The sequence below is a fragment of the Ostrea edulis genome, chromosome 9 (genome assembly GCF_947568905.1).
Source record: "Ostrea edulis chromosome 9, xbOstEdul1.1, whole genome shotgun sequence".
Lineage (NCBI taxonomy): Eukaryota > Metazoa > Mollusca > Bivalvia > Ostreida > Ostreidae > Ostrea > Ostrea edulis.
Window position 1 is genome coordinate 33,210,629 of NC_079172.1, and position 13,638 is coordinate 33,224,266.

General features: G+C 33.4%; 1 protein-coding gene across 37 annotated transcripts in view; it reads left to right on the plus strand.

The window, feature by feature from the left end:
* Window positions 1-13,638, plus strand: part of LOC125658000 (leucine-rich repeat-containing protein 70-like) — a 180,971-nt gene that overhangs the window by 152,700 nt on the left and 14,633 nt on the right. The window contains exon 11 of one of the 37 annotated variants that reach the window (XM_056150299.1): window positions 1,575-1,614. The exons of the other annotated variants lie outside the window; for them this stretch is intronic. Coding sequence (XP_056006274.1) covers window positions 1,575-1,614 — 40 coding nt within the window. The remainder of the gene's footprint in view (window positions 1-1,574; window positions 1,615-13,638) is intronic. 37 annotated transcript variants of the gene reach the window in all.

The window sequence follows — 13,638 nt, forward strand, 5'->3', positions numbered from 1 at the left end:
CTTGCTTTATGTGGAAGACGCCATTAATTATACTCACGACCAGCATTTAAAGGACACAACGCATATTTCTAAACTTTTTCATTTTTTCAGCAAAATTAATTCTTTTCATTCCTTAAACTACTTTAACTGTGTTTACAGTGAAATATTTTGCGTAGTTTTCGAGTTTGAAAGCGATGAAATTCAAATCTTGCGATATGCATATTTACTTTCGCTATTTTACGCGCCATTATGTGTGATGTCATATACGCCCTCGGGTTTGAAAACAGCTATTAGCCATTTCATAAACAGATTAGATTTAATCGACAAAAAACCAATTATCACGTAAACGGCTTGTAAATAGCATGGCATTAAGGTGTTCTGTGCCGTGTTAGGGTGTACTAGTGGTCGGTAGAAAGGATTTGGAGTGAGTAATTTTCAATTTTTCGTAGGAAGGTATGATAGAAAAAAAGATGTGGATAATTTTTTGTTGGAGCAAAAACTTTACCTTAAAAAACACCCAGTAACCTTTTCAAAAACCAGCTTGGAAAGAGACCCAGATAAACTGCGAGACAATGGATATATCGAAACCATAAGCACCGCTAGGCCCACAGCATATACATTTTGTTCTGGTCTTCAAATTCAATACACACTCCGATCAACTGACCTTTATCTTGTAACAACATATAACTTTTGCCGCTAGTTTCTACCAACTGGTATATTTACAAAAATTTTAAACTTTTAATTATAAATAGTAGAATATTGTATTTCCTATCTTTAAATTGAATGACAAAATTATTTCTCATTGAACTCGTAGCATCTTGAGTGCGTCAGTATAACACCGAACTCTCACTTCCTAACGACGTGCAGATCACAATTCAAAAATACTAATAAGATTGGTTTACCAAAATAAAAACGTGATTTCCACTTTAACTTTGATTATTTTTATTGATTTATTGGGGTTGTTTTTTTCGAAATGTACCCTTGAAAGTAGCTTGGCCTAGGGCCTAGGTGTCAACAATGTAACGTATTATAATTTGTCTAATCCAAAAACAAATAATAATTACACTGTTTATTTTAGAAAAACAGCGCCAATTATAGACGTATAAAGGAGAAACATTACCAGATAGTTTGTAGACAGCGACCCATATCAACATTATTTTGAAATCGGGGCTTAGATTTAAGTCTGTATTATGGTTAATTATCGCAATATTTCGGCGAACGAATCATTAGAACTAATCACTATAAGCATAAAGAAGACAAAATGCATATAAGTTTGTATATTTTGAAAACGTGATATGTGTCCTTTAATTCAGCTGACGATCGTCAGTTATTCAACTGGCGTCTTTCTCTTTCCCATTCTCTGTCAGTTTTTTCTAATTAAATGAAATGAAAACAACTCCCTTAACCTCTCCCCAATGATTATCAATTATGTATTTGTCTTCAATTAGGAGTGTTATTGTTTGTTATTTTACATAGTCATATACATGCCCATGATATAAATATCAACAAATGAAAGTTAACACAAGAAAATACCAATGTGTACTAAAAATACCAAAGTATAAGTTTGTTTTGACAACGTTGACTTTCCGTTACAGTGTATCTTTACGAACAGATATAGCTATTTCTAGATGCAAGGTAAGATAGATTAGCTGATCTCCAATTCTTTATAGCAATAGTGAATTGCAAGAATGCAAGAATTGAAACCACTTGTTGAAGTACTGTCAGTAGCTCCAACACCTTACTACCATTTAGGAATTCAATTTACCTTTGAAAAGAGGGTTTCTTTTATTTTTATAATTGGCAAGGATTGTATATAATTTCGTAAAGTTAAAGAAGTGTCTTGAAAAGTTGGAAATTGTTTTGGAGATGACCAAACGATATGTCTTTGCAATGATCACTGTACGTAATTATCATGTTTCCTTCTTTGTCTGCTTCTTTTATGGCAATTGATTCTTCTCCTCTTAAAAAGTGTATCGCAATTAATGAGCTTGTTCTGCGTATAGTCAGTTTTTAAATCGAGGTAAGCTACTGACAAACAAGTTGATGGTACAGGGGTTTCAACAGTCTCGATTGAAGTCAGCATTTCGCAAGTTCTATGGTCGTTATAACGATCTAGTTCGTCAGTACAACCTCGCATTGGGTCAAATGCTGTCTGACGTGTTTCATACCGATTGTTAAGCCGTTCTTGGCACACTGATTTTGACTGCGGATAACTCCGTTTACCTGATCAGGATATAGGGCTCACGGCGGGTGTGACCGGTCAACAGGGGATGCTTACTCTTCCTAGGCACCTGATCCCACCTCTGGTGTGTCCAGGGGTCCGTGTTCGCCCAACTATCTATTTTGTATGGCTTATAGGAGTGATGAGATTGATCACTGTTCGTTATCTTCACCTTGCATTGAATGGTGGACGTATTGGATTCCACATGTGTACCAACTATCAGTGTGGCATTGACTGATTTTAGGGGGTATACGATATGACACCAAAGTGTTTATCTCAGTTTCAAGGTAGTTTGATTTTTCACGATTTCATTTCTCCAATGCGCAATTTGCTGCAAAATGCATAAGCGTCACTTCCTCCTACTGTGGTGTTGAAGAAAATTTTAGGACTCCTGTGCCTCAGAGGTTTTAGGGGTGGGATAAAATGGCAATAATTTTACCAATATTAAGAAATCATCCTCTCTACAACCACACACCTATCAGAAAAAAGTAACAGCAAATTGATGTAGAGCAGGAAACCAAAATAATCGATTTCATGAACTCCTTTTTAGGGATTCTGACTCTAGGGTGGGTCAAACTCACTGTATAATATTTATGTTTAGCGTTTGGAGTCGGAGGAAAAACGGATAAAATGTACGAAATTTCAAACACCATTCTCTCAAAACCGCATATCTGCAAGAGAAACTAAATGCATAGTGATGTACAATGGGAAGGCCTTTTACAAAAATTTCAATTTCATGATCCCAAGAGTAGTGGTTTTGGTATTAGAGTGGATTGAAAATGGTGATTAAATGTATTAAGTTTTGAATAATGGTTACCTTCTTCTTGATAGCTATCATTCCATTTTTTATTCAAATTTTACATGAAACGCCTTTGGGATAAATATGACATAATTGTAAATATCAGAACCCATGCATCAACCAGGGCCTTAAAGGGGTGGAGAAAAAACTGCCAAAATTGATTAAATTTTAAAAACCACATTCTTTACAACCCCACAACTGTAGGAAATAAATAAATGTATAGTGGTGTAGAGCTGGACGGTGTCTGTCAAATGTTTCGTTTCATGATCCCCATAGTAGAGGTTCTGACTTCAGGGCTGGACAGAATGTGAAGGACTGGGAAATTCTAGCGGTTTCTATGAGACGATATTGTTGAGGAGTGGGGAATTCTAGGGTTATATACAAATACATGAAGTGAAAGACTTGGCTATTCTATTATCGAACATTTATTTACATGTTGGTATATTACCGTACAATATTTACATGGTGTTACATTACAGTGCATCTATTTACATGTTGTTATATTACCGTACATCTATTTACATGTTGGTATATTACCGTACATCTATTTATATGTTGGTATATTACCGTATATCTATTTACATGTTGGTATATTACCGTACATCTATTTACAGGTTGTTATATTACCATACATCTATTTACATGTTGTTATATTACCGTATATCTATTTATATGTTGTTATATTACCGTACATCTATTTACATGTTGGTATATTACCGTACATCTATTTACATGTTGGTATATTACCGTACATCTATTTACATCTTGGTATATTACCATACATCTATTTACATCTTGATATCTTACCATTCATCTATTTACAAGTTGATATATTATCGTACATCTATTTACATGTTGATATATTACCGTACATCTATTTACATCTTGATATATTACCATACATCTATTTACATCTTGGTGTATTACCGTACATCTATTTACATCTTGATATCTTACCATTCATCTATTTACAGGTTGATATATTACCGTACATGTATTTACATGTTAGTATATTACCGTACATCTATTTACATGTTAGTATATTACCGTACATCTATTTACATGTTAGTATATTACCGTACATCTATTTACATGTTAGTATATTACCGTACATCTATTTACATGTTGTTATATTACCGTACATCTATTTACATGTTAGTATATTACCGTACATTTATTTACATATTGGTATATTACCGTACATCTATTTACATGTTAGTATATTACCGTACATCTATTTACATGTTGTTATATTACAGTACATCTATTTACATGTTAGTATATTACCGTACATCTATTTACATATTGGTATATTACCGTACATCTATTTACATGTTGGTATATTACCGTACAACATTTACATGTTGATATATTACCGTACATCTATTTACATGTTGTTATATTACCGTACATCTATTTACATGTTAGTATATTACCGTACATCTATTTATATGTTGTTATATTACCATACATCTATTTAGATGTTGATATATTACCGTACATGTATTTACATATTGGTATATTACCGTACATCTATTTACATGTTAGTATATTACCGTACATCTATTTACATGTTGTTATATTACCGTACATCTATTTACATGTTAGTATATTACCATACATCCATTTACATGTTAGTATATTACCGTACATCTATTTATATGTTGTTATATTACCGTACATCTCTTTACATGTTGTTATATTACCATACATCTATTTAGATGTTGTTATATTACAGTACATGTCTTTACATATTGGTATATTACCGTACATCTATTTACATGTGGTTATATTACCGTACATCTATTTACATGTTCTTATATTACCGTACATCTATTTACATGTTGTTATATTACAGTACATGTATTTACATATTGGTATATTACCGTACATCTATTTACATGTTAGTATATTACCGTACATCTATTTACATGTTAGTATATTACCGTACATATATTTACATGTTGATATATTACCGTACATCTATTTACATGTTAGTATATTACCGTACATCTATTTACATGTTGGTATATTACCGTACATCTACTTACATGTTGGTATATTACCGTACATCTATTTACATATTGATATATTACCGTACATATATATACATGTTGGTATGTTACCGTACATCTATTTACATGTTGGTATATTACCGTACATCTATTTATATGTTGTTATATTACCGTACATCTATTTACATGTTGGTATATTACCGTACATCTATTTACATGTTGATATATCACTGTACATCTATATACATGTTGGTATATTACCGTACATCTATATACATATTGGTATATTACCGTACATCTATTTACATGTTTGTATATTACCGTACATCTATATACATATTGGTATATTACCGTACATCTATTTACATATTGATATATTACCGTACATCTATTTACATCTTGATATATTACCGTACATCTATTTACATATTGGTATATTACCGTACATCTATTTACATGTTGATATATAACCGTACAACTATTTACATGTTAGTATATTACCGTACGTCTATTTACATGTTGTTATATTACCGTACATCTATTTACATGTTGATATATTACCGTACATCTATTTACATATTGGTATATTACCGTACATCTATTTACATGTTGGTATATCACCGTACATCTATATACATGTTGGTATATTACCGTACATCTATATACATATTGGTATATTACCGTACATCTATTTATATGTTGTTATATTACCGTACATCTATTTACATGTTGGTATATTACCGTACATCTATTTACATGTTGATATATCACTGTACATCTATATACATGTTGGTATATTACCGTACATCTATATACATATTGGTATATTACCGTACATCTATTTACATGTTTGTATATTATCGTACATCTATATACATATTGGTATATTACCGTACATCTATTTACATGTCTGTATATTACCGTACATCTATTTACATGTTGGTATATTACCGTACATCTATTTACATGTTGGTATATTACCGTACATCTATTTACATGTTGGTATATTACCATACATCTATTTACATGTTGGTATATTACCGTACATCTATTTACATGTTGGTATATTACCGTACATCTATTTACATGTTGTTATATTACCGTACATCTATTTACATGTTGGTATATTACCGTACATCTATTTACATGTTGGTATATTACCGTACTTGTAACTATATGGGATGAAGTTGATTAGATAGTCTCCACAAGATGAATCATACCTATGCTTTCAAACTATCAATTCGTCCAATGGACTAATTATTAAGATTATGTACAAAGTAAATAAAATTGCTCAGAAAACAGAATTAATTGAATCATTTTGTATCGATCATTTTAGCATCAAGTTTTATTAGAACTAGTATATTCAGGGAACTGTTTTCCCTCCTGTCTTAATTTTGATTTCTTTATAAGATTCATGTGAATAATGACTACCTGTTATAAGATATGCTAGATCTCTTGTATGACAGGTGTATGATCGTGTAATACTTAATCAATACTTATTCAATGTGATTGAGAACTCGTTAAGGATTTCAAATTCAAAGACAATTTAAAGACTTGATGTCCTTGAGTATGCCCATATTAGTAGGCATCCATTCACACTTTATACGTTGTTACATTGTACGAAACCAATGCTCTAAACTTAGATTAGATGTTACTCTGAATCCTTTTATCAACACAGTTGCTTGTTTTGTTATTTTAAAATACCTCTAAATATACGGAACTGTTTTGTGTTTGACAATATCTATAATAGCCTATGTTGTCTTTAGAATTCATAAGACGTTTTCTTCCGTTATTGATGCCAATAAATATATGTTATATGTACCCTTCTTAATAATAAACACAAAGTGTTGGTTCAGATTCTTTAACTTGTTTTTGTCCTAATTCTGGAGGATGATCCTTAAAAAAAAAAACAACCAGCAAACGAATTGTAATGATAGTAGCAAACGGATTTCATTGATAGTAACAAACGAATTGTAATTATAGTAGCAAAAGAATTATATTGATAGTAACAAACGAATTGTAATTATAGTAGCAAACAAATTATATTGATAGTAACAAACGAATTATAATGATAGTAACAAACGAATTGTAATTATAGTAGCAAACGAATTATATTGATAGTAACAAAGGAATTATATTGATAGTAACAAACGAATTGTAATTATAATAGCAAACGAATTACATATGATAGTAACAAACGAATTATATTGATAGTAACAAACGAATTGTAATTATAGTAGCAAACGAATTAAAATTATAGTAACAAAGGAATTGTAATGATAGTAGCAAATGAATTGTAATGATAATAGCAAACGAATTATAATGATAGTAACAAACGAATTATAATGATAGTAACAAACAAAAAAATTTCTAATTTTTTTAATTATATTTTATATTTTTTTTACAATGGTGTTTCCTTGAACCTGCTCTTGTGGTTTGTAGATTGTGTTTTATCTACATTTGGTTCTCATTACACTCTGTGATCCTGTGATAGGTATAAATAAATGTTACAGTATAGAAAATGACAAAGGCGTGGATTTGTTTGCAACCTTGTTACCATTGAATTACTCTGTAAACTTGAGTAAAATAAAATATTAAAATAAAATGGCTTTGACTTTAACACAATCGATCGATTTCTGGCTTTTCCAAATCCAGATATAAATCCCTTATCCCACTTGAAAACCGTAACCTATATTGTAGTGTGACAACTCGTACCAGGAAGATTTTAACCAAATTTCCACAGGATGCTGTCACCTCTCTCTCTCTCTCTCTCTCTCTCTCTCTCTCTCTCTCGTGATTATACTGATTATTTACAGATTTACACTTCCAATTGGAGTAACTATTCAACCAGCGCTAAAATGATTGACACCCCAAGTTATCCAATCATCTGCTTTGAGTGATGATGCCGACTATGAATAAGTTGGGACTCGTTCTGCATCATGTGATTGATCACTTAATTCAAAATCCTTCATGAAACATTCTTTTTTGATATACTTTTAATGTAAACGAACTTTTTGTTTATACGGTAGCACACTGTAGACGACTGTTAACTTATTGGGATTTTATAAATGGTCGTACTGTCATAGACTGCGGATTCCTGTGTTTTATACGGGGTTACACTGTCACTGACTGGGAATTCCGGGTTTTATACAGGGTCATATCAATACAGACTGGGTGGTTACGGGGTTTTATACTGGGGTATACTATCACAGACTGGGGTTTCCTGGCTTTTATACAGGGGCAAACTATCACAGACTGGGAATTTCGGGGTTTTATACAGGGTCATTCTATCACAGACTGGGGATTCCGGGGATTTGATACAGGGCCATGCTGTCGCAGACTGGGGATTTCGGGTTTTATACAGGGTCATACTGTCATAGACTGAGTTTCTCCGTGTGTTACACAGGTGCATACTGTCACAGATTGGAGTTTTCTGGCTTTTATACAGGGGCATACTGTCACAGACTGGGGATTCCCGGGTTTTATACGGGGACATACTATCACAGACTGGGGATTCCCGGGTTTTATATAAGGGCATACGGTCACAGACTGGGGTTTCTCGGGTTTTATCTAAGGGCATATGGACACAGACTGAGGTTCCCCGTGTTTTATACCAGATCATATTGCATAAAGTAGGGATCCCCGGGTTTTATACAGCGGCAGACTGTCACAGACTCGAGATTCCGGGTTTTATATTGGGTCATACTGTCAAAGACTGCGGTTTCCCGAGTTTTATACAAGGACATACTGTCGTAGACTAGGGATTCCGGGGTTATATACAGGGACAAACTGTCACAGACTGAGATTCTCGGGGTTTATACAAGTGCACACTGTCACAGGTTGGGGTTTTCCTGGTGTTATACAGGGACATACTATCAAGCTCGATATTCTCAGGTTTTATGCAGGAGCATATTGTAATAGATTGGGGTTTTAAGGGATTTATACGGCGTCATACTGTCAAAGACTGGGATTTTGGCGTTTTAATACAGGGTCATACTGTCCCAGACTGGGTTTCCCGGATTTTATACATGATTATACTGTCACAGACTTGGTATTCGTAAGTGGTTTTTTTTTACAGAATTATACTGTCACTGACTGGGGTTTCCAGGGCTTTATATGGTATTCTACTGTCACAGACAGAGGTTTCTTTCATTTATACAGGGATATAATGTCACAGACTGGATATTCCTGGTTTTATACAGGGATATATTGTTACAGACGTGGGGATCCCCGAGTTTTATACAGGGGCATACTATCACAGACTGGGGTTTCCCAGCTTCTATACAGGGGGATACTGTCATAGGGTGGGTATTCCTGGCTTTTATAAAGGGTCATACTGTCACAGTTTGGTGATTCCCGGATTTTATACAGAGGCATACCGTTACAGACTGGGATATATCGGGGTTTTATATGCTGACTCCTCCTAAGCACTTAACTCCACCATTGGCATGTTCAAGGATCCGTATTTGTCCTACTCTTCAATTTACATTCTTTATAGCAGTTATTAAATTAATCACTGTGTGATCTTCACCTTTTGGATAGGGAATTCCGGGGATTTTACAGAGGCATACTGTTGCAAACTGGGAAATACCGGTGCCTTATACGGTGGCATCCTGTGAAATAATTCGTAGTTTTACACGAGACACATTTTGACTGACTGTGAAATTCTTTGAATGGCTGTGACGTTCTTCGGTTTTTTGTGCAGAAACATGATTTCTGTGAATAACCATAAAATTCCGGGGTTTTATACATGGGCATATTTATTATAGATGACTGGAAATCCAGACTTTTTAGAAATAGTATTTGATGAATAACTTTGGAATTACGTGGTTTTAAAAGGGGTACTATGTACATGGGGTATACTGTTGTTTTCTCAAGGGGTTTACTGTGAATGATTGCAGAAATCTTAGGGTTTTATACGGAGGTACACTGTGGGGGACTTAGAAATGTCGATGTATCAAACGGCAGTGAATTGGACAGCAGAATCATTATGTTATATACGAGGGGTTATTTTGACTGAATGGGGAAGTTCGGAGTATATACGAAGGCTTACTGTGTATGAAGGTGAAATATTGTGGTTTATATATATGCGCGAATACTGTGATTGGCTGCGGAATTCCGTAGATTGATAAGGGATCATACTCTGGGTGACTGGGAAATTTTTTAGGGTTTTATACTGCGGCATGCCGTAGATGACTTCAGCATTTTGTGGGTGATTGTGGAATTAAAGTAATGTATGCTAGGTATATAATGTTAATGATTAGTAGTCAAAAAGTGCTGTATGCTAGTGTATAATGTTAATGATTAGTAGTCAAAAAAGTGATGTATGCTAGTGTATAATGTTAATGATTAGTAGTCAAAAAGTGCTGGGGTATATTTGGGGATGGACTGTAAATAACACAGGAATATTTTGCGGGGGCACACTTTGCATGACTCCTGTGTTTTATATCAGGACACACTGCGGAAGACAGGAAGATTCTATGGATTTATACTGATTTGTATTATGAATGACTCGTGTGTTCTAGGGATTTATACTGATGTATATTGTGAATTACTCGGGTATTCTAGGGATTTTCACTTGCGTCTTTAGTGAATGCTTCGGAGATGTTAGGTTTTATATTGGATCAGATTATTAATGACTCGGATATTCTCGGACTTTGTACCAGCCGATATCGTTAATGACTCGAATATTCTCGGACTTTGTACCAGCCGATATCGTTAATTACTCGGTAAATTATAGGGTTTCAAAATGGAGCATATTGTGAATGAGTAGAGAATTTTGATATTTGATGTAGCGGTATACTGTTAAAGATATAATTTACATATACAATCGATCATTAGATTTCATGTTGTCTGACGGGTTTCATGCCAATGGTTGGGTCGTTGTTTGAATACTGATGTTGACGGTCAACAGCGATTACTTACTCCTCCTGGGTATCTTATTCCACCTTTGGTATGTGTCCAAGGGGTCCATGTGTGCACTACTCTCAATTTTGTATTCTTTATAGGAATTATGAAATTGATTAATGTTCGTTAGTTTTACTTTTTGATGATTGACTTCCAGGTATGCGGGGACATACTTTAGAAGACTTGGGAGACAGGAAAATCTATTGATTAAAGAGGGTTATGGGAAAATCGGAGTCCATGATGCATTATGTACTATAATAAAACTGTTAGGGAATATGATGAAAACGTTGTATATATATTTATATTATCTATATATCATCGGAGTGTAATGACCCTCTTCCTACCAATGGTTGTGTTTATGGTGTAATACTGCATTTGATATAGTATGATAACGTAAAGGGATAAACAGCTCATAATAGCCTAGTGGTAGGGTGTTGGTACGAAAACTGCGATATATCAGGTTCTTTTCGAGCACAGAACCTTAAAACTCTCAACGAGTGCATAAAGAGTGACTGTTTCAAACGCCCAGGATTAGAAATGAGAGTCATGTGTCTCTGGTAGATGATCTTAAAAATGGAGAAATCAACAGATTATAAACCCACATTGTTGAAGTCTTTTAAAAGTGGGTGCCTAAGTCAAAATTATAATTAATTATAATGATGGTAGCAAACGAATTGTAATGATAATAGCACAGTGCTGTGATTTTATCCAACACCAGATATATAATCAAGAATCATCTTATCAATAAAAAAAAATCTAACAAAAAGTAATTTTGTTAAATGAATTTATCTTGAATTTTAGTATGGAGATAGGCCATGAACATTAAGTTGTCCATCCATTTTGGTGCGGATTTATGTGTGAAAGCTTTTAATGCTTTGAGATGTAAATGACTGTTGCTTCGTTTTCTTTTTTGAGTTATTGCTAAATATATACTATAGAATTACATGATACTGTCATATCACACGCTAACATTAAACTTTCCTGGACAAAATAAATTAACTCTCTTAACTCCCTTGAAATGGTAGATGTTTTTGATTAACATATTCGTCTAAATCTGTTATTCTTTATTTTGATTATATTAGACATTTACGAACTATTTCTTAATCTTGATCCATTTGTTTCACATAATGATCCGCTTTGAGGGAGTTTTCCTTTTATTCTACTGCTTGGTTATACAGTTATTATTGATTTATCACGGGTCAATAAGGCAAGGCACGGGTCAGGGAAATAGTACGTCATAACAGAAATTTTAATTATTCAACTTTAGATTTGCATCATAAGACTTTAAAGTGTTGTAACAGTGTAAGACATTGTGTTGAAATGTGTGTACACGTCTTTGCAATAAAGCACCTGGATTTTCTTTTTTTTTTTTTAGATTCTTGTTCAGTAATAAGATAACAATGGTAGAAAGGGGAAGTTTTGAGGGACTGGTGAACTTACAAAAACTCTAAGTATGTGTAGGAATTCAACTGGTTATATTACATCTGACAAAGATTTTTATATGACAAACAATCATATGATATCAAAATACATATCCAACGTGCATATAAAATGTAGCAAGTCATTCAGAGTTCAGCAAAGCATTTCTACAACCTATACTTTGGCTTGTAATCATAGTGAATGCATATATTTTTCCAAGTCAATTAGTTTATCTTTTAATGAAGTTAAACTACACGTAAATATTGCTTTGTATACAGTCTTATTTTCACTTCTTCATAGAATGTCTATGATTTGTAATACCGTGTGTCTCTCGTATAGTCAATAGCTGTGAAAGATGTATGTTTTTGTTGTTGATATTGAAATTTATCACGTGAGTTATCAACCAAAATCAACAAATGTGCATTGTTTTTGTCCTATAGAATATTGATTGTAACATGTGGGATAAACAAAATTAAAGGCACCGAATTCTCAAGGATATGATAGGGAATCCGAATGCCTTCATTTTTGAGAATTATTTGTATGCTTCATTACAGAAAAAGAACATCTGCACTAGTATATCTATGGTCTACATTGATAGAATACAATAAGTCTGATCTCTTTATTTCTATATTTAAAAAAACTCAACAAAATATGAAAGTTATTTTAATCACTTATAAGACCTCATTAGGGATTTATTTCTAATCTTTTTCATTAAGTAAGCAGCCTCTGTATGAATTACTTTCAAATTTAAATATTTAAAACGCAATGAATCATTTTTATAATTTATATCATATCAAACTTAAATTTTGATACGAACTTTTCACAGTTTTGAAGGTATTCATCATGTCAATTAATGTTAAGCCATACCATAATGATAATTGATCAAAACCAAACAATGTACAGTGGCGGATTTACAGGGGGCGTAGCCGGCGCCCCCCCCCCCCCCTCTAAAATTTTCAAATTTAAGGTAAATCGCGGTATCTTGTTTCGGAAAATGTACTAAACTATAAAAGAAGCAATAATTTCTACCACTCCCGGAGAAATAAATTACAAAATCTTTTGATTTCTTGAATTACTTTATTGGGAGAACTTAATTTTTTTTTTTTTAAAAAAACCTTAAAATTTGGGTCATTTTATTAATTTCATCTTTAAAAAATGATAGAAAATAGTACAAATGACTAAATGGGAGAAATATTTCAAGCCCCATAACATCTGTAAAATCCAAGAGCTTCAGGGGGCTTCGCCACCTGGACCCCACGAGTGCTTCAGCCTGGACCGTCTGCCTCATAAAGTGGCGC